Source organism: Triplophysa dalaica, chromosome 21 (genome assembly GCF_015846415.1).
Source record: "Triplophysa dalaica isolate WHDGS20190420 chromosome 21, ASM1584641v1, whole genome shotgun sequence".
Classification (NCBI taxonomy): Eukaryota; Metazoa; Chordata; class Actinopteri; order Cypriniformes; family Nemacheilidae; genus Triplophysa; species Triplophysa dalaica.
The window spans coordinates 13,087,023-13,109,835 of NC_079562.1; the positions used below are offsets into that span (position 1 = coordinate 13,087,023).

A 22,813-nucleotide genomic window follows, 5' to 3' on the forward strand; every position below is an offset into this window, starting at 1 on the left:
TTCTTGACATACAAATTAGCATACGGAAAACGCCATTACATCGCATTTGCGCTCTGAGTCAGACTATTGTTTGCACTTTCGCTTCTAGTGAACTGTCACATGTTGTATTTTAATACAATGGTCATTAGTGCCACATATCAAACGACAGTAACTTTCACGAATTGACACATCCTATGACAAAATCATCATACACATGAGAGAGTTGATTTTGGTAATATAACTGTATTTGTCTCGTTGAGTGTGTGTGAGCTGGCTAACAAACTGTGCATATTTACAGAAGTATGATCATGTTCTAAAGTCTAAACAGTGACAGGTTTTGGGAAACGCTATATTGCACTCATTGACAATTCGGCAGCGGAAGGTGAATTGAATGCGTTGTTTCTCCCTGCCGCTCAGTGCACAGTGTAGATGCAGAGAAAGACCATCATGAAAGGTTTTTTTTTATTGTGAAGTTTAGCACAACAGGGCTGAATGTTTTTCTCTTTCTCTACTGCTCGTGTATGCTCCGCTGTGTCTCCGTGTGAGGTGTGCGCTCTCTCTCTAACTGGACCGGGCGCTGCACCTCTCTTGCGGGTGACTTCTGCCTTTTTTGTTTCGATGGAATCACGTTATTATATTTAATTATAACATTTAAAATCTTTTATAAATCTTTTTTAAATTTGAGAATCGATTTGAATAGCTAGAAGACTGTATCGCGATTCATATGTGAATCAATTTGCTCCCACCCCTAGTTTTTGGAGTGTAGAAAGAAAATCATAAGGCTTGGAACAACATGAGAGTCAGTAAACCGTGACCTTTTTTATTTTTGATGAACTATCCCTTTAAATAATATGATTTGCTTTCTGCATAGATTTTCTGAGCCAGTAATAGTCACTTACAGATAATGGGCAGTTTCCTTTTGCTCTTGACATTTTATGACAGGGTCACGGGTCCTGATTGATCCTGTTCATCTACTGGCTAAGACCCAAAATTATTTTCCGGTCAGTTAGTCTTCTTTAGGATGGCACATCAATCACTCTGGACCTGTGCGGGAATGTGCTGCGACGCTCTGTCCAAACACTCGCAATGTCTTTTTTTCTCTTCAAGTAGAAAATTTGACCCCAACTTTATGTTTCTATTGATTTAACCATCTTTTTACAAGCAGCTGTAAATTTAGGAAAGTGGTCGTTCTCTTCTTACGGGCTCTGCGATATAGACCTTTCGCTTGGACTAAAGGTTCTGTGTTGTTGTCCCATCGTCCTCACTGCAAAAAACTCAAGCTTCCTAAAGCTAAGCTTCTGAGCTCTCTAACGTCTACTTCAGCATTTATTTGAGACGATAACACCGCATTCTCCCTGTACAAATGAGTTACTATCAAACTTTTTGGCAAACATGTTGCTATTAAGCTGCAAGTTGGAACAGAAATGTGGAGATGTTGGAGAGCCAGAGATCTTACTGGGGATTTTATTACCCCGAGAGAAAAGGCTGCTGTCCTGACAGACAGAGTAACTGTTACCCAGATGTCTTGGTATTCCTTTTGTATTCTCCGCTCTTATCTGTGTCTCTTTGTTCTGTTCTCTATCGGCCTCTCTTTGTACTATTCATTTCAAGATGTACTGGCTCATAGAGCACAGAAAAATAAAGAACAGAAGTTGCAGAAGTGACACTTTTATTTATTAAGAGTGCTATAGCTTTATTATATTTCATATAATAAACACTTGCAATACACCTGTTTTATGAATAAAATGTTCTTTAATAAAGTCATTTAAAAATAAAATATATTATGAAAAAATAGCCAAGTGGTGCACAACTAGATTTTAAAAGATTTTCCTGATCCATCTTTTACACTTTAATACATCTAAAGCGCTTCTCCCATTTCTCTCGCAGGTTTGGGAAATTTCCTCTGGGCAGATGCTGCTGTCCGTCCTCTTCGATGTTGGTATCATGTCTGTGACCTTTGACCCGTGCGAGTACTTTCTGTTCTGCGGAGGGAGCGACGGCAATATTTTTCAGGTGTCTCTCTGCACCACGGTGAGTACTGCAGCATATGTTCAGCATATGTTCGTGGCCTTTATTTTGAATGCTGCCCAAAAAAAACACTCTGTAACGGAGTTTTTGTCACAGTTGTGAAGATGTTTACGAGACGTTTAATTGGCTCGCTCAGCCTGTTGCTGTTTCATAAGCAATAATACACCCTGTCTTTTTGTTCCCTGCTTTAGCAAGAGAAGGTTATAGCTGGATGTCTGCTCGGTAGCGATGAGATAAAAATTAAAATAAAATAAATTTATTTTAAGTTCTGCACGATATTGGATTTTTGTCGATATCCGATATGCCGATAATTTTCACCTCAATTAAGCCGATAGCTGATGCCGATGCCGATATATGCTGTATACCCACCAGGGGGTTTTTACGCAGCTAAAAGCAAGGGGCTCTGGTTGCAAATTTAAGCGGCATGGGAAAAAAGATAAGCACCAGGAATGAGCTGGTGGAAAAAAACAAGGGGGCACCGCCCGGTCACTTCAGCGACTGTCCCTTCTCACATTTTGCATGAGGATAAACTAAATAATTTTAAAACGTTTGGAAAATTAATTTGGTGCATATTAATTAAAGAAGCAACAAGAGCAGAGGGTAAAGAGATCACAGACTTGCTAATGCAATGGTGTCTTTGAAATGGAGACTACAAAATGGCAGAGTGCACAGATGAAAAGCACCCGTGAGCTCAAGGTCAAAGTCTACTCCCGATGAACGATGGGCAGGATGAAACTTTATTTTTACTCTGTGTTTTAGTTAAAGATCAGTGCGGTTTCTCGCTGTCGGCTTGTTAACTGTTGGCTTGTTGAACAGACTTAAAAAAAAATTAATAGACCTAGACTATATGCCTTTTTTTCTCATCAAGAACATGTAAAACAAAATAAACAATATTATTATATAACACAGACTGTCAATATACTCACTGTACGTTGCGTATTGTTCATTTTGCTTTGTATGTTTTCTTTTTGCATTATCCCATTGCTCATAGGTTTAAATTCAGTTTTTCTATATTTTTCTGTATTTTCTACACTTAAAAAACTTTATACAGGGTATAATATTGATGCGTTGTGAATGATAATTATAAGCTTGATGTGAAATTGTGACAAAATAAAAACGTAACAAATTACTTCATTAGTAACTTAATTTAAATAAACAAATATTCCAATATTCGTTTTTGACTAGCTCAAATATAAAATTGAAAAATGCCCATCTCTAATTTAAACCCTGCCCCCCAAATGAATACACCACCGACATGCTCTCTGTAGCACAAACACGCAAATTGACGCAAACGCGTATTAATCAATACAGCTTCCTATCGGCGAGGCATATCGGCGTTATTTTCTGTAGCGGGCCAATGCCGATAATTTATTTATTAGCCATTATCTGCCGATAATATCTGCCTGCCGATAATATTGTTTATCATTCACTTATCATTTATTTTCTTTCACACAGATCTTACAGTAGACAGTTCATTTTGATTCCCATTGAGATGCATTTTCTTGCTTATTTTTGTCATACACTGGTTTGAGCTTTCAAATCCATTTTCAGCACTCTTGAGAAATAAAATAAGTGATTTTCTTGTTTTAATTATTTTTTATTGGGATGAGCTCTCAATCCTAGCTTAGCTCAAGGCTCCTTGCTTCACTGTAAGTGGATGTGAATTGAACGTGTTTCCTTCCATTCTCACATCCATTTAGAGGGCTCATCTCAAAGGGAATCACAGATGAAACGTATCCATGTGTCATGGCTTTTGTCAACCTCCCTTAAAGCCAGTGCCTTACCCGCTGGATCATTGGAAGTAGGTTATTCCCCAGCAGGTGATTTTGGCTTTGAGGACCTGGGTGAGCTCAACCAGAGAAATCTCTTCACCAAGAAGATCCATTAAAGATCCAATAGGGAAACAGAAGAATACAGTGGTGTTGGGGAGACATAATGGCCAAGGAAGAAATTCGTTTTTTACCGACATGAGCGTGAATAAATGATGACTGAATGTTTATTTTTGGGCAAACTATCACTTTAAGAGTGTATTAGCAATTGTGCTATGCTTATCTAGTTGGCACTTTATAAATCGGTTCAGTTTATTTATTAGTCAAATTATACAATCTAATACTACTGGGCTCATGAAAAGGATCAAATTGTTTTTGGTACCAAAATGAATGATGCCTCAAACTGAGCAGAGATGTGCTATCAAGCAAACTGTAAAATTGGGAGAAAAAATCCCAGGCAATGTATCATAGAAAGAATATCATATCATAGTAAGCAATTCTTTAACAATCACTCAGAATTACGTTATACTCAGGCATATACCCACATTTTGCATGGGCTAAAACCACTCACGTGTACTTGAGAAAGTGTAAAAAGAAGCTTTCTGCAGACCATTGCTTTGAAACTTTTAGTGAATTAGCCAAGGGTGACAGAAAAACTCTCATAAATGATAAGAGTATTACAGAGAACACTTCGGAGGAACTTCTTGGCAGCGTTTATTGGTCAGCACTTAATAAAGTGCTTTAATTATCATATGGCTTACACTATGAGCTAAAGTATTCATAAGATTACATTGCAAATCGCAAATCTAACAGAAGTTGCTTCAGGCAGAAAAAGTTAGATCATTTTTTTCTCCTCAAGACCTTTCTTAATTTTACACATTTATGTGTGTGTTAATTGGGGTAAGTTTAGGGTCCTCTTTGCAAAATTCACTTGGTGTAAAGTTTAGTTCATAAATATACATGCAAATTATATGTCTATGATTGTTTACATACCTTTATAACATTGTATTAAATGTTAGTTTCTCAAGCCTCAATGACTTTGTTGGGTTCTAAACAAAAATCCTCTAGGAAGTGTAAGTTATTTGGTTTCCCAGCATGCTCTTCACTGGGGTTCTCAACCACAGGGGCTCAGTGATGTTAGATCCAGCTTTATCTCTCAGGACAATTGGGGAGCTTGAAGTAGTCATTGAAGCCAGAGGAGGTAACATGTCTCAAGGGCATGCCAACTTTTCAACAGGACAATTTGCTATTTTATCTCCTATAATGAGTGTCAATACCTGCATTTTATTCATAACTATACTAAATACAAGATCTTTAAAATCATCTTTTAAATTTGATCTAGTGGTTTAAATGCTTAAAGATTATTCCGGTGGTGCTGTAATTAGGTATCAAATTGAGGTGCTCAACTCATCCCCACTGTGTCCAGATATATTCATCATCGTTCTGAAACATTAATCAGGGCATTAATGAGCTGGTAATGACAAGTTGGGGAATTTCTGCCTCACGTTTATTCATTAGAATCTGTGTCTGGAATTTCTTCGCCTTATTAGTCTGCAGGGTTTCCTGATTTATTTATTTGTTCACGTCTCTAAAACCTTTCAACATGTTCAAAGCCTAGATTCAGATCTCCTGGACTTCTCAGGCTGGTCTTTACATTCTTCATTATTTGGCTGTACTGTTTAAAAGTTGATTTTGCAGTTAGAGTAATGGCTGAAACATAAGAAGCGTTAGGTGGTTGGGAATAAACATCCTGACTTCGTTCCAAAACAACGACCCCGATCGTCAAGTTCTGATTGGTTGAAATTCCTTTTGAAAATCTGTTGGCAAGAAAGTGGGATACACACATTTTTGTTATCTCTTGCCTTTTTTAGTTATTAGATGTTATGCGAAAAATGATTATTTGATATGAAGTATCATATCTTCATCCTTTTGATTTAAATACTTTATGGTTTATATTCAATTGAGCTGATCAGTCATAATGTATATTTGTTAGCCTACCCGGAATTCTGGTGTTCCCTCAGGAATTTGTTTTGGGCTTTGAAAAAATTATGATTGACGTTATTCATGAGACTTTAATGTCATTATGTATTATATTGCTATTATGTTTTATGGCTGTTACCCGGGGAAAACTCACTACTGATAAAAAATACCTAAAAGCATTCTGTCACTTTGGATAGCATAAATATATACCTAAACACACGTTTGAGTTGTGACTATGTGTAATTTGTGTTTAAAATCTTAGTAATTTCCCAAATCTTATTGTACTTGTTAAGCCAAAGCTTTAAAATCATTACCAATTCCTTAGGGAACCTATAGTTAGAAAATGCAAATTCTCTACTAGCTTTTAGGGCTGTTATTTTAATTAAGGTCTTTCAAAAATATTCCTTATCACATGGGTTTTATTTCCGTACCAGAGAGGCATCCGGCCGTATTAATTGTGTGACTCCGTATAAGAAAAATTCTTCCACATCAGCCAGACATCTCCTCCCGGCTTAAACTCTTCTTGTCATGTATTATTGATGATCCCTATTGCAAGCCTTTTTAAGAGGTGATGTAATGATTTGACTCAGCAGTGGTCCGGTCCAGGCCACCATACGTCTCCCACATCCTATTCCTTAATTAATGCCATTAAGTCAATCGATCAGGCCGTTTAGGAAAGACAGACACAACTGAATCCCCCTTTACCTAATGGAAGCCACTGGATAGAACATGATTATGTGTGTACCTGGACTGGATGCTGATTGACTCTGGGGGAACAAAATCCTTGGCGAGAGGACTGTTTAGTCTGCTTGTAGTAAATGTTTTTCTCACTCGTCTCATTTTCTTTATTTTCTTGCTTGGCAGAGCTTAAGCCGGGATAAAACCTTCCAGACGGACAATGATGGCAACCAGGTGTTCATAGGACACAGGTGAGGATGTCTGCTCTTTGGTGTGCTCCATGGGTCTGTATCTGAAGCCCAAAGTTCAGTTGATGAAAGGAAGAAAGGGAGAAAGTTTCTGGTGTCTACGCTGGAACTCATCTGGTCTCATTTGGATTAAATTCCTTCACTCTGTGCTTTGTGTAAAAACTCTGCTTGTGTGCCAATGCAGGCAGGCGGTGTAATCGCAGCCTCCATTTGCTGTGCTGTTGGAGGCTGCCAAGATGAGCACCTGTGCTATAAGTTTTCAGGTGGCACACAGCGTGGATTATAGAATTGGTGGTGGCTGTTGGTGGCAGGAGGGTGTAATTTGTCATTGTGTTCCATATCTTTAAGGAACACATGTTCACTTTAGAGTATCTCTTTTGTGAGAATACAGTTTTTTAATTGTGCTAGTAGTTGACAAATAATAAATTTTTTGCATGTTTGTAAAGTAGACTTTTTTTATCAGCCTGAATCATCTGCTCAAAAATACCCCTTGAGATGTTCTCCTCCTGAGGATCCCCGGTTTGGGACACCCTGTTTTGAGTGGTGCTTTTAACACATTTTTAATCACATTTGACAAATTAAATATATACAAAAAACAGCATACACGGTTATAAAATGAAAATTACTTGTTTAATAATTATAAATCAATCCAAAATGATGAATGTATAATTTACTTGTCCCTTTGAATGCAGTCTTAAAGGGATAGTTCACCCAAAAAATGTAAATACTTTCAGCATTTACTCACCCTTAGGTCTTTCCAAACTGTATGACCGACACACACGTAGATATTTTGAAGATTTTGATAACCAAACAACATTGGCCCCATTGACACAGTATGAACACAAAAAATAACCTTGTTCCCCAGTTTCTGATTTGGGCATGTGTGAGATATTTTAAGACACATACCCAAATCATAATACACCAACAAAAGACAGTCGTTTTTTAATCTCAAGTGTTATGAAGTGAAACGCAAGCATTTTTGATGACCGTTTCTGTTCACACCGCTCATTTTATTGTGTTTAACTACAGCTGTCGTCAGTCTTTTTGTTTGGCAATGGCAGCAGGTCTGTGTTAAAATTGTAGACTGTATTCTGTCGATTGTGGCATTAAAAAACACAACAAGAGGATATTTTAAACTCTATATGTAGCCAAATCTGTGCGGGAATTCTCATGTCTTTGTTGTATTATTTTCATATATGTTGAAGCATAAATACAACACAAATATGAACATTTTTTTGTTTGTTTGACTATAAATGTAATTTAGTTAAATTGTACCTTATAATAATAATTTGTATATATTGCGCCTTTCCAAAGTCAATATAAGATAAAAAAGCTGTTATGTGTGCTAACTTGTGCACCAGAGTTGTTTTATATTATGATTCACACTGTTAAATGCAGACTTGTTTGTTTGTGCACCAGAGAACCTGCAAGCATCAATTCATTGTGGCTGAATTGTAACACATTTTTCAGGTTTTCACACTAAAGCCGATATAGTTTTGCACCTGAGCTCTACTGTCACCACAATTTTAACAATCTGTTTCCTCCTGAACAGAAATCTGGTGACATGTCTGTCTGTATCTATGGACGGCACAGTCCTGCTGTCTGGCTCCAATGACGAGACTGTCAGGATGTGGGATGTTCAAAGCAAGCAGTGTATACGCTCCATCACCCACAAAGGTGAGCATCTCTCTCCTTCTTTTCCTCTTTCTCTGTCACCCTGCTTGATTCCATCGTGTACAGGCTTAGTCAACTCCTACGTACACTCAGCCCTCTTCTGTCCCGGCATCCATCAGTGCTCAGTCAGGCTTGCTGACTCTTCACTTGTCCCTGGCAGCTGACCAGTCTGCATGTCACCCACTCGCGGCTGACGTGCCATCAGACACCTGCGTCTTTTCCAGTTTAGGTGTCTGATCTCTGGTGTTTTGGTCGAGACCGGGCAGCGGTGACGAGTGAATGATGAGATTCTACAGAGATAGTGACACATCAGGCAGTGTTGTGGTTCTTATCCTTGAACACATTCTGTCATCGGCGCACAGATGAGACCGAAATTCACCCTCTAAGGATCAACCTTATTTTCCTGTCTGGGTTTCCTGGGATGAGTTTTTCCTCAGTCTTGTCTTTCTGCCTGTGTCAGTTATGCAAATAACGTAAAGGGAATGTGCAAAGAGAATTTTTGTCTTGTCTTAACATCAGTGGGGTCAAGCTATCATAGGGTGTGTTTGAGCCGTCAAGGATTCAAAGGAAAACTGTGTCTGTTTCTAGAGCTTCTTGTTCAAAAGTTGTAACCCAAAATATATGTAAATCTTTGGACTGTTGCGATAGAGGGTTTGAGTTAGAGACTCTACGTTTGCCATGTTGATGTATGGGTACAATCTGAGGACACACGATGGTAGGACATGAAATTGGCTCTAACCAAAGTACTTCGAAATTGACACTTCAAAGTTTGTGTATTGGAACATTGTATGCATCATCATAGGCACATCTTGTTTGCCTCGTAGAAACTTGGTGACTACTAGTCAAAAGTTAATCAATAATAATACTATTCAAATAAATGTTTTTAGCTTTTAATCTGCTTATATGTTGCTTTTCAAATACATATAATTAAAAATATCCACAGACGATTGCCTTTCTGCCCTTGTAGGTCTTGACCCCATAATTGCTGCTTGCAGCTATATTTATTATTTATAATAGTGTTCTGGTTAATGCTGATATTATACAATTATGAATGTAATATCAAACAATGAAAGATTAAACCCTGTACTCTGTATCCTTTTATTCAGTACATCACGTTATAGAAGTAAAGTGGGTTTTGTGAATGTATCCTCCGTTCTATAAATCTGAATCCCTGATACTGTATCAATAACACCTTAAATATTCCAATATCCTTCAGCCTTTGAATGAGTTAGTCTGTAGACCTTGGCAGTTTTGATGGACTGCTTGAATTCTCTCTCATTTTTCTCCCGTGAGGTGAAATCGCTAATTAGCTCCGTTCACTCTTCCAACATACAGATGAGCTTTGGTCGTCCTGGGTTACGGGCAGGAGGATGAAAGAATTTTCCCATTAATTTCATTCCGGCAGACTCCAGAAAAAGTCCCGTGCACAGTTGCATTATTTTCGAGCTGTCTTTATACACATTTACTTCATTGGATACGCTTGTTATACCCTTAATAAATCACTTTGGTTGAGGCACCAAAAAATCTATGGCTAAATAACTTTGTAATTCGTCAAATGCGGAGAGGTGGAGGGTAAGGGCTATCGCGAGGTGAAAAATCACAGTGATGAATTGGTTTTCGTTCTTGCTATTGTTACCCTGCTGGTCAATAAGGGCTAAAGAACAACTGATGTCAGAGACCTCCGATCTGTTTAACCGGTCGACGGCTTTTTAAAGGCCAATAAGGCCGGTCGAGTTGAAGAAATTAGCAGTGAATTATTGTGATAACCTTTATCCAGTAGTTAATTATGTTGCTTCTCTGTTTAATAGTCTTGCTTTGAGGAAAAGAGAGGGAGTCAGAGCGAGCGAGGCTGAGGCAGATTTTTGTGTGTACTCAGATCGATGCAGGGCTGAATTACACCGTTGGTTCTGAGGGCCTTTGATCACATACCTGCTGTAATTAAACTTCTCGGAGAGCTTTAAAGGTTTTGGTTAATGACCAATGAGATGCCTGTCAGCCCAACCACAAGATTTGGAGAATTTGTGTTTTAAAAAAGTTTTTCTCTTTTTTTCTTTCTGAGAGAGAAATATATAATATTAGCTGTTCAGAGGTTCGGTGTAGAGGGAAGGCAATGCCATAATCATCAATACAAAACTAAAATTAAACAAATCTCATATTTTTTATTAAGTTTGTAAACCGGTTGTGTCATTTGATTCAGTTTTATGTTTAAAATTCTATAGCAATTTGTGATCGAGATAGGGAGGGGTAAACATGGTTGAAGTACTGTTGATGTTAATCAAACTGGTGGAAATTGTTGTTTTTAGTAGTACAATAGTCATTTACCCTGTACGTAATCACTCAATCACATCTCCATCTAAATGAACTGATACAGTTACACAACTCATTACATAAAAGGTGCATTTACACCCATGCAAAATTTCATGACCTTTGTTGTTTATATAAGCATTAAAAAATCCCCATGCCTTTATCCCGAAAAGTGTCAATAGGTATGTTTACTTAAAGCCCCAGTGAAATCAAAATGAAAGTTTTTTCCTTTTATTAAAAATAAGTTCAGGACATCAATAAACTGATATGCTCCAACGCGCTAGATATTGTCATATTCTATCAACTCATACATCAATATAATTTAGTATTTATTCCGCTTTTAGATTATGTAAAAATCTCAATTTCGAAAATCGACCCTTTAGACTGGTTTTGTTGCCCAGGGTCACATATAACCGTTCAAAACTGACAGTCCGGCACGTGCGCTTAAAAAAATCTAGAAATTCCACGACATCATGCTACACTTCAGCCTCTCATCAAAGTTCTTGTCCAATCAAATCCACTTTAGAATGCGAAGAGTCCCGCCCCTTCACAAGCAGAGCTGCTGAAGCGGCAAACGTCATAACCTCATACAACAGTACAAAACAATAAACAAGCCCAATTAATGACACCTTTAAAAGGGGGTGGGGGCACTCGATATGTCTCGCACTCTCTGCATTTTTCAGTTGAAATGACGTCAACACATCAAATATTGCTGCACATACTAAGGGGTTGCACTGGGACTTTAAGGGCTATCTCAATATACGTGTATTTACATGAACCGTAACATAAAATAAAAAACATTTTAGAGTGAATTTGACAGAAAATCATTTATTTTTTGTAATATCTTGAATGAAAATAGTCTGTATTCTAAACAAAACCTCTGTGCAATCTTATAGCTGGGTTGCCAGATCTTCTTACAAAATCAGACAAATGGCCAATCAAAACAAGCCGGGACTTACTGCACAGGATTTGTTTTTGAGTTTACACTTTTTTCTGAATGAATGTACAAAATCAAATTACAGTTTAAAAAGGCGAATATTCTGCTTGCAGGCTTTTTTTAATAGACAAATGCATGCCTTTAGCACAGTTATTGTTACAAATGGCCTTAGAAACCACATTTCTTCTAGTTGTTCCCATCATGCATCTATTTGTGTGACAGAAGCCTGCTCTCTTGGGTCTGTTGGCCCTTAGGATGGGGTGCGAGCGTGGCATAAACTTCAGAAGGAGACGAGCCTCTGAGCAGAGCGGCTTCTGTAAACTCATAGCGGCCGGACGAGGGGTGATGGTCTCTCTCCTCAAGGCTCTTGATCATGGAGGCAATTAAACCCGGTTTCACGCCTCATTCCCAGACGCAACTGATCCCCGCCCTTCTTTTTATCTGTCTTCATTACAGCCAGCAGCCAGCCTGTCAAATAAGAGAATGTGAAAAGAGGGCGACCCAAACAAGCGCTGTTGCCAAAACCAGCTGAACTGAACTGTCAGACATTTTGTATTCATAAGGATGAAGGGTCCATTTGTTCAGTCCACTTTCGGTCCAGCCTAGTTTTAAGTGGGTCGTGTTAAAATATGGTTTCCATGGAGATCCTCTGAAAAGGTCTTATAAAATAGAAAGGCTCTCATGTAGTTGAGTTTTTTATAATAAATATCTTTCACCGATGATGTCAATATGTCATTCACAAGGAAGCTAAAAATTGGCTTTACAGTTTGTCATGATGTTTTTATGAAGGTGAGGTGGTTTAGTGCTTGGGTAGTGTAGTAATGAGCCGTGAGATGTTATGCAAGGCACTAAAGATCTGTTCACACAAAGAATGATTAAGATAACTAAATAACAATATTATCAAAACAACTATATTAGCATTCACACAAATAAGGTAGGGCTGCACAATAAATCGTTAATAAACTGCACACGACAAGACGATTTACTACATTTGTTTTTGCGCAGTTCTTCACTGTAATGCGGATGCATCTTAAAGCCAGAGGACACGCTTGTGCAGAAACTACAAACAAGCGCGACAGAAGACGTACAAGATGCGTAGTTCCAGGAAATGCTTATGGGGATCTTTCTATCACTGTTTTTCGAGCCTTCTTATTTTTAAATTTCAAGAAGTTCAACAAGAATTCAGACACAACTCATCAGTTATGATGTTGATTGTCAACTACTTTTATTGATTATAATTGGTTAAATTGAGTGGTTGTTGCAGCTCTTAGGAAGTTTAGAAATTCTTGCGTCATGTAGGTCAAGTTTTTGACCTCTGTGTTAATTTCAAAGCCATGGCTATTAATCATGTAATCTTCTAAACCCAGCTGACCTAAAGTCAAGAGCAGACTCCAAGCACACACCATTTAGAGACCACTTAGACAACCCAAAACCCCATTCCCGTCCTGTCTCCGGCTCTCTATCCCTCTGCCTGGTGCTAGATTATCCCATGTGATGTGCTTTGAGGATCTCATCTTGCCCAACAAACACCAATGTTGGTAAACACACTGCTCCAACAAATATAAACAAGATAAGTGTATCTTTTTAGAACATCATTTTCAGCTTTGATGCAGTTGGGAGTTACAAATCAGATATCAGTGTCTCACTTCTTGTTGACTTAAATATACCATACGGAGTAAAACTGTCCCGCTATAGATATGGAAATGAAGTACCGATCAAATCAGGTCGAGTCTGATGCAGTAAGCTCAAAACCTTCGGGAGGGAGATCTCTGGGATCGTTTGGCAAAATTACAGCAACAAATTTGATATCAATTCTGCCCCGTTCCCTCCGGGGTGTCATCGTGCCAAGAGACTCTGCAGTGAGCTGGCATAGCACGCACATTTACCCACCTCCTCATGCCTCTCCCTGTCACTCCAACCCGCGTGACCTGGAGCGGTTTCGCACACAATTTATGAGCGTGTGTTGAAGTAGCCTGCGCCATTAGTGTAATTCCAGGAGTGGAGCCAGTTTCCTTGTGAATCAATTGCCGTGATTGAGTGGCAGATAATGAGCCAGACCCGACTGCATGCAACAAAATATAAACATATTCAACAAGGAAAAGCAGCTCACGTGCCACATTTTAAGATGACGTAGAGTTTAATTCAGGGGTGTGAATGACTGTAAATCTGTTGAGCTGTCTAATGTCTAAATAGGCAGCTGCCTTGGATCACACAACATATGTAGCTTTATTAAACTTTTTTGTTTTATGAATTGAGTTATGAATATAAGCAATGAATTCTGTTATAATCAACATTTATTTAAATCACATCATTTTCTCTTTATCGCGTCATCCTCAATTTTGGATGGGATTGTATTCTTCTGAGATAATAAAGATGTTATTTTATTTTACATGCTTTCTTAATCTTTAAGGTAAAGCTTTCCCTCCTCCTCCAAATGATGTCTTTTCGCTTCATGATGTATGTTTGGGCCTGGGGGGGCTACACTATATGTCTAATGGCCAAATATCCAATGTGATCCAATCAACTCCCATAGCACAAATTATACCCAACCCAAAAGTTTCCCCTCATTCACCTGCTGAAAAAACAATAGAACAGTTCCAAAACTCAATAGAAATTGTGAGGGATTTAATGGTTATAGTGGGAATTTTAATGGTTTTAAAAGCCCCCTAATGTAGCCCTTTTACTACATGTGATATCAATCTTAGGAGTCCACAGAATGTGAAGTTTCAGCTCAAAATACACGACAAATCTTTTATTTTGCTCTGCGCTACATGTCAATTTTTGCCTGTTCGAAAAAAGGCTGTTTCGGCGTTTGTCTCTTTAAATGCAAATGAGCTGTTGGTCTTTGCCCCCTTTAAGTGAGTGAATTCACTAATGCGGCACTTTGCTCAAAAAGTTAACATGATAAACACATCATATCTGTATAAACGGAAACGAAAATATGCTCTCTTGTGATGTCTTTAAAGATTCTGTTGAGAAATAAAGCTAGTCTACAGTGTCTTCTTAGCATAGATGTCGGGAGTATTGATTAATCGCACACAACATTTCTTTTTTAAATATACTTTACATTCTGATGATTTCACTTAATTTCCAAATGAATGTAGAAGCAACAGATTTCTTTAACAGCATCATTTTATGAATGAAAGCCAACATTCTGATATTAGTACTGCAACTAATTTCTCAATTAAATTGATTCTTTTGTATTTAGTTTCACATTAATTACAGCCATTCAACAGTATAATCGAGAGCCATCACGTCTAACAGGTAGGAAATTTACAGAAATTGAATTAAATGGTCAGATGCCGCGAATACGTATTTCTGTGTCTTTGGTGTGTTACAGGTTGCCCATGCATGTATAAGACACGTAAGATTTGCCCCCAAAAAAAGTACCGGAACAAAAGATGTATTCTATGTAAAAGCGAATGCTCACCCAGACCGGCCTGAAACGCTTCATGTAATCACATCCCCACAAATCTACAGTCAGTTGGTGATAAGATTTGACTAAGACCGCCCAAATGTATACGCATGTAAGGTGGGCGTACCTGTCAGTGCAATTGCATTGTAATCTGATGTTCCAAATATAAATATGAAGTGCATTGTGTCTGGTCTGCACCTATGATGGTTGTTCACATGTCACGTCTTTTACGCGCTCAGGTACTTTTTTATAGGCCTAGAAAGCTTGCTTAAATAGTTAGCCACCTACTTATTTTTATCCAGGTGTCTATACAGAAAAAACCCGATTTTTTCACTGCACGTTATATAACATGAATCAGTTTCATCCTTTCAGTAACAACATTTAAAACTCATTACCTTTAGGCGCGACATGTGAACGTCCTTTTAAAATGCTGCCTATATAGGCGGCTGACCGGTTGTTGGGACGAAGCCTACAGAGTGTTTGAGTGCCTTAATTCCTCTAGACTGTAATTTGGGCTTTTAGTGCATGAAGGACTCTAATATATTGCAGATTGCCTGCATTGAACATCCCTTGCCGTTAATTGAAGTGATTTACAGCACTTATTGCATTGAGAGAAGTAGCTTACAAACAGGTCCATAGGTCTCAGATCAGCTAATAGATTTAGACAGGGACAAAGGATGCACCCCAAATACCTTCAAGTCAGGTGAAGTAAAACAAGAATGCAGTTTTTTGGTACGACAAACCCTCTCTAGCTTTATCTGAGTTTATCATTGTTATTTATAAGCCATTAGCTGTACAAATACGGTTTTCCCTTTGCAGATTGCGTTTATTAGCAAAACAAAAACATAGGCAGAATCTCAAAGCACGGATAAACATATCTGCATTTCCCTCTCGTAGCACACACAAACAAAAAAAAAAAAACTCTTGTTCTACTTAAGATTCCTCCTGACGTTGGAAGCATCATTCAACTCCCCTGTCAACAAGAAACCAAAGAGAAATTGGGACATTTGTCTTGATTTTTCAAATCTAGACTGTAGGAAGCGGAGGTTGGGAAGTGCGCTCGCGCTCTGTTGGGATTTGACTTTACAGATATCTGGGCAGCATTTGTTTGGGTTTAAAATGCTATGAAACCTCAGACGCTTTTGAACAGCGATATTCTCTTCTCACTTTTTTCTGAATGTGATGACAAGCTTCAAAGACTGCCAGAAATGTCACTCGGAGCCCGGTGTTTTCCCCTCGACAGGCGTTTATGTTATTACTCAGGAGTAGCCCTGTCATGCTTTATTCATCCAACCTGCTTCCAGGTGTTTTTCTTAAAAGGCTTTTCAGACCGTATTAGGGCGGATGAGCCTTTAGCTAAACAGACTGCATGGGTGAATGACTACTAACATAATGTAGACCATTATAACAAAGCCATCAGCAGACCTCACCGCGGCATCTTCACTGGGGTGTATAATGGACAAAATGCTTCTTATACAGAGGTGCGGACGCTCCCCTGTTGGGAACCCCACTGCGGTTTGGCTTCAGGACTGTTTAGATGGCTCCATCCCCCATTTCTGTATGTGGCGGTCAAATAGAAATATTCTGTAAAATTTCAGTCAGCGGCTTTGAATTTATGATGAGGGGTTCCCTCACAGTTTCCATGTTTGAATGTTGTAAATCCACCCGCAGGCACTCTTAATTTTACTACAGGAGGTCTTTAAACCTTCATTAACATTCATGTTATGCCTCCCGCATACTCTACCAAAACATAATGAAGTATCAACCCACTCTCGGCTTGTGTGTGTGAGACTTCTTGCTTTTCTGCATGTATCTTTTAGCTTTAATCCAGAAGAGTGACGCTGAACATAACTGAGCATGACACAAGACGTGACACAAGCCAAACAGACACAAAAAACTCAAGTATTGTTCACATTTGAACATTTTAATTTGTTGTGAATTGAACATGTCAACATTTATTCAGCTCAAATTTCTTTTTCTGAGCTCTTGTGACCATCTCGCATACACACACATTTGTTCTGGTACAGAAGTGTCTAGTTATGCTAACATGTTCATACTCTCATTTTATGTATTCAATGTATTTTTTTCAATACTTAACTTTTGTTAGTACCTGTGATTGACCTGTGTAGATCATGTTTACAGTTGACTTGGTAGAGCTCTTGAAGGTCATTACAGGGTTCTCAAGCTTCTATTTAGCAAGAGACTCAGGAGACACAAACACAGAGAACTAGCTGAATAATTGATTCCTAAATAAATAATTTAACTATGAGCGTGATCTATCATTTCCCAGAGGCAAAGAAAATCAAGCACTCAGTAGACTTCGGGTGGACTTCTAAACGTTCCATTTTTACGTTTAATAAAATAACAAACATGTTTAAAGTGGACTTTACAATGCGTGTGTCTGTAGATTTCTCCAGTGTTTGCTCATAAGATACCTGTAAAAAATCTTGTCAAAACTGTAATATTCTGGCAGCTAGGGCACACCCGTAAAAAATATTTTTTATTTTATATCCAAGGTGTAAATTGGCACTCTACTTCTGTATTGTAATATTTTTGCATCATTTCAAAAATAAGTAAAAATTCTGTAAAAAAAGTGTACATGTGAAATCATCAGAATGCACATTTTAAACACAAGTAATTTTTCACAGTATTGTTACACCCGTAATTTCTCTAAAATAAAAGAGGTTAACTGCATAATTTAACATATTTAAAACAGTAATTATGATTATAAAAATAAAACCGTAAAATACCGTGAAAAATGTTTTTACGATGTACATCTACATGTTTATTTTAACTGAAAAAGTAATTTTTCACTGTATTGTTTCACCTGTAATTTGTATAAAATAAAAGAGGTGAACTGCATAATTTTACAAATTTAAAACTGTAATTATAAAATAAAACCGTAAAATAACGTAAAATTAGTTTTTACGATGTACATAAACATGTTTATTTTAACTGCAAAAAGAAATTTTTCACTGTGTTGTTACACCCTTAATCTGTGTAAAAATGAAAGAGGTGAACTGCATAATTTTACAAATTTAAAACTGTAATTATAAAATAAAACCGTAAAATAACGTAAAATTAGTTTTTACGATGTACATAAACATGTTTATTTTAACTGCAAAAAGAAATTTTTCACTGTGTTGTTACACCCTTAATCTGTGTAAAAATGAAAGAGGTGAACTGCATAATTTTACAAATTTAAAACTGTAATTATAAAATAAAACAGTAAAATACCGTAAGATACGTTTTTACGATGTACAAAAACATGTTTATTTTAACTGCAAAAAAGTAATTTTTCACTGTATTGTTACACCCGTAATTTGTGTAAAATACATTTCTGGAAAATACCAATACAGACTAAATTGGTCAAACGGCTGATATAATTGAATGCATTTAAGCGGCGTGTTTCTCTAGCCAAATTCACACAGCTGAGAGAATGCAGCATCCCCTAGACGCCTGCCGCTGCATCGCTGCTTACCTGTTTTATCGTAATTGCTTTGGCATCGTTCAAAAACAGGGATTAATGTACACACAGTTCACTGAGCCGGTTCGCCCAAAAAAGCTATTTATCACCTTCTTTTCTTTTTCACCGGGAAGCATGGGCCAAACCAGAAGCTTAGGTGGCGAGAGTGCTTCTTGTGTTAAATTGAATGGCTTCAATAAATTAACAATTCTACATGTAAAGACTTGAGAAGAATTACAGGAGTCAAATACGAACGGTTTTCGTTGACCAAAGATGATCTCCATTTGTCCATATATAGAGGCTCTGAGGTATTGCGCTGATTTAATGCCACTAAAACATGTTTTTATGTGTTATTCTATTATTATAATATCTACCGATACCAGTCGACTTGCACAGCAGGAATCAAACTCCTCCCACAAACATCCCAGTGTTGACCTGTTTAAACTTTGTGAATGACTCAGAGTGAGCGATGAAGCTCATTTTTTTAATTTTTCTATCAAACGCCAACACAGTTTATGGGTCTAATCTAATCTGCCAACAGTCTCTTCTGTGTGATAGATCTTCTCACTCTCTCTCTTTCTCTGTGAAATTATGCAATGATTAATCTTTAGAGGATGTCAAGATGACAGGACAAAATTGTGCCGTAGAAAACCGTTGCTCCACAGTCTCTTTGAAGTATGAATAGTCACCTTAATTGTTTGTGTTGTTTATTGGGTTTCATCTGATGGAAAATAACTGGCATTTTCTGCTCCCCTGTGGAAATTTGTAATCCTAGCTATGAAAGGTTTCTGTTGCATTGAAACAAAGAAGATATTTTGGTGTCTGATGTGATACCCAGGCATGACTTTTATGTAAACACAAGATATTGATGTTGCAAAACTATTTTGTTGGGTTTTATTTCTGGGTTCCTACAGTGAAATCTCATTGGTCTGTTATACATTAAACCACATCTAATGACCCTATTGTTCAAATAACAGAACATCGTTGATCAGATTATTTTTTGTTCTTGAAGCTTTGTGGAAAAAGCATTTATTTCAAATATTATATGTGCAATCTTTTATCTTTTTCTGTCTCAACAAGCCAGCCGCTATAGACCACTTTGGATGATGTAAACAACGTTGTTTCAACGCTGATCCAACGCAGGTCGAGATGAACTTCCTCTTTGTTTATATTAACACAACACAGACTTAACACACACACACACAAAATACAATTTACAGACTTTTTACGACCAAATTTAAATGTTAAGCAAAATATCTTTAAGATTTAATTATATATATACTGTATCACTGCTGTCCCTCTGAAACCTCATGTCTCCATATTTTGTGATTTTTATTTTTTTCCCAGACCATTATTATTGGTCACCCTTTATGTTTGTCACTAGGCTTTGCAAATAACCAAAAAAGTCCTAAAACGTCAACTTCGACAACACAGTATTAAACCATTTAAAAGTACAGTGTTCTAAAAAAACAGCGAATTTGGACGTACAAGGTTTTGGAAGGACAGGGACAATATTTGATATTACATTTTTTTTTATCAAAACTGAAACCAGAAGTGCATCTGGAAAAGTGGTCTATATAGATACAGTATTACTATTTCCATTAAAAAACAAATAATTGACTAATGTTTGTACCCATTAGCATTCCTAAAGTCTCATTTTGTCCAGCGGGCGGGACAGTGGATTGCTAGTGGAAGGGGTTTTAATATAAAAAATAATAAATGTAGTTTTTTGTGCTCAAGCTGCTGACTTACAAACACATTTTTAAAGCGTTCATATCCTTCCAGTTGACACTTCGATCGGCTGTAGGGAGACATTTAGTACATGAACTAATGCAGATCAAGTGAGTCAGCCACAGTCCCTGTGGTCAAATGATTTGTCTTTAGCTCTTCTATAGAGGACGGTAAACAGCAGTTGCCAGAAGCTCAGTTGGTGCTGGATGTTGTTAATTGATCTCAGGTGAATCACAGCGGTACAAATGCTTTATTCCTACGAGTGCTGAATATACTGTGTCAGCTCAATGAAAAACAAACAAAGCTCTTTCTCTCAGTCTCAAACAGCAGAAGTTTATGGTGTTACTGACAGAATGAAACATACTGATGGGTTTTTCTATGATTTGATGGTCATATGTTCAGCTTCGACTGTAATGGGTGAATAAAAGTGTCTAACAGGGTAAGCAAGTATTTAAGGAGCTGTTTAGCACTTCCACAAGTCGTAAAATTCCAAGGATGATGCTTCGCTCTGATCTTAACTGGTTTTACGGTGCCATTTTCCAGATTCATTTACATTTATGCATTTGACGCTTTTATCCAAAGTTCATTGAAGCTGTACATTCAATCCGAATGCGTGTTCCCTGCGAACGAACCAACAACCTTTTGGAGTCATTCAGTGATGGATCATTTGGTAACACTTTATTTTACGGTGCCCTTGTTACACATGTATTTACTATAGTGTTTACTATACATTATGCAAAATGACATGTAACTACACCATAATCCTAACCCTAGAGTTAGTACATGTAGTTGATTATTATTACTCGGTACTCAAATGTATAATTACACTGTACCACGGGCACTGTAAAATAGTGTGAACGATCATTTTTATTATTCAAAATAATTTTCGGTCTATATGTGGTCGATTTGGTGACGGATACGTCTGGGATCTTACGGGTTACGGGGTCAAACCCCTGGAAAGTTTTTCACGACACGTAACGAATATTGTACTCCTAGCACAAACTATCAGACTTCTAAAGGATGATTTGATCGACAGCGTCCATCTTTTTCTCTCCGACAGGTCCTGTTACCAACGCAGCCATCATACCAGCACCTGCCAACATGTTTGTGCCTGACAGCCGTCCATCAATCCCACTGCCGCGGTTCAGTCGCCACCTGAACCCATCAGAGCAGGGAGACGCCACAGGAGGTGTGTGTGTGAGACCGGGAGCCAACACGCAGGTAACATGAAACAATGTTCAGAGTCGGGAAAATCTGTGTTTACTTGTGCCTTATAAATATGAGAAAACTCTTTCTACAGTGGGTGGATATTGTATGTTTTTTGTGTGTGTTGTTATTTTGTTTATTATGAAGTTCTGTAGTTTTATTGACACTTAAATGTTAAAAATAAGTGTAGAAAATTCCATTTTTATTTAAGGCTTTGACTTAATTGCATGTAACAGCTGCATGTTGGTGATATGATTGGGCTGGAGATTTTTTAATGCGTGTTTCACAGATGGAAATGTCCATCCTCCACTGGAATGATGAATGTTTACAGTGGTGTCGAGCAACAGCTGTTTGTGGCCTGGCTGTAATTCCTCCCACGTCTAAATCAATTATAGCCATATAAATGAAATGCTCATACAAAGTCTTAAAATTGCCCACCACCTGCTCCGTGGGTCTAGCCTTCACTTTTCTTTATTCTCTCCTCCTCTTCCACATATCTTCCTTTTCCCCCCAACAGTTTATTTACCGTGCTAATCTTCCAGCCCGTGGGATTGCTCATGCTATCTGAAAAACACGTCTTTCGCACTCTGCTCAGCGACGGGGAACCCGTTTTGATAAGTGCATTAATACTTATGGCAGGAGCCAAAACAACGCGTTCAAACTGCGACCCGGAGGCTGCGCTCAGCATCACACATGTGGCGTGATTAGGGGTCCACACAGCGTGTAAATTAAAGCTGCTTGGAGAAAATTAAATTCTCTTTCAGAATTGTTTCCACAACGAGAAGCCCGCAATGCTAGGCCCGAAATGAACTGCGTGACCCTTTTAATAATCGCAAGCGCGCAGAAGTCTATTAACGTGCCGGTTGATGGAAGCAGATGGAGGTCAGAGAAGTGTAGCAGGGGTTTCAATATGACGTGTTTCCATCTCTGAGGAGATCACGCTTCTTTATTCTTTGCTAATGGAGTGAACCACATATCTTGAGAACTATGCATGAAGATAGGAAAGCTAGGAAAGCTATTATTTGGTTGAGGATTAGGCAGCTCATTGCGGTGGGGCAAAAGCTCTTGGTGAGGTTTACAGGTCAGTTTGGTTGGTGAAGATTACCAGACACATTTTACCAAATCGTAAGCAAATATGTCTTAATAATTGCAATTAATTATGTACGGTATATAATCATTTATAAGTGATAGTTAGCAAAGGCTTGAAATGAAGAACGCTTTATATTTAGTGTGCAGTCTCCAGTCCCCCCATTTTCCAGAACTGGAACATACCTTTTGAGTCTCTAGAAGTACAAGGTTCTCAGGTTCTACAATCTGTTTGCCCTTCGCAGTTTATATTTTCATTACACTATGCCTTTGGCAGATGCTTTTATCCAAAGCGACTTACATTGCATTATA

The 22,813-nt window shown here is 37.9% G+C and overlaps 1 protein-coding gene across 1 annotated transcript in view; it reads left to right on the forward strand.

Moving 5' to 3' along the window:
- wdr18 (WD repeat domain 18) overlaps positions 1-22,813 on the forward strand; it is a 47,338-nt gene that overhangs the window by 18,846 nt on the left and 5,679 nt on the right. Inside the window, exons 5-8 of the mRNA XM_056734883.1 lie at positions 1,867-2,010; positions 6,621-6,685; positions 8,235-8,359; positions 21,270-21,430. Of these exons, the coding sequence (XP_056590861.1) occupies positions 1,867-2,010; positions 6,621-6,685; positions 8,235-8,359; positions 21,270-21,430 (495 nt within the window). The remainder of the gene's footprint in view (positions 1-1,866; positions 2,011-6,620; positions 6,686-8,234; positions 8,360-21,269; positions 21,431-22,813) is intronic.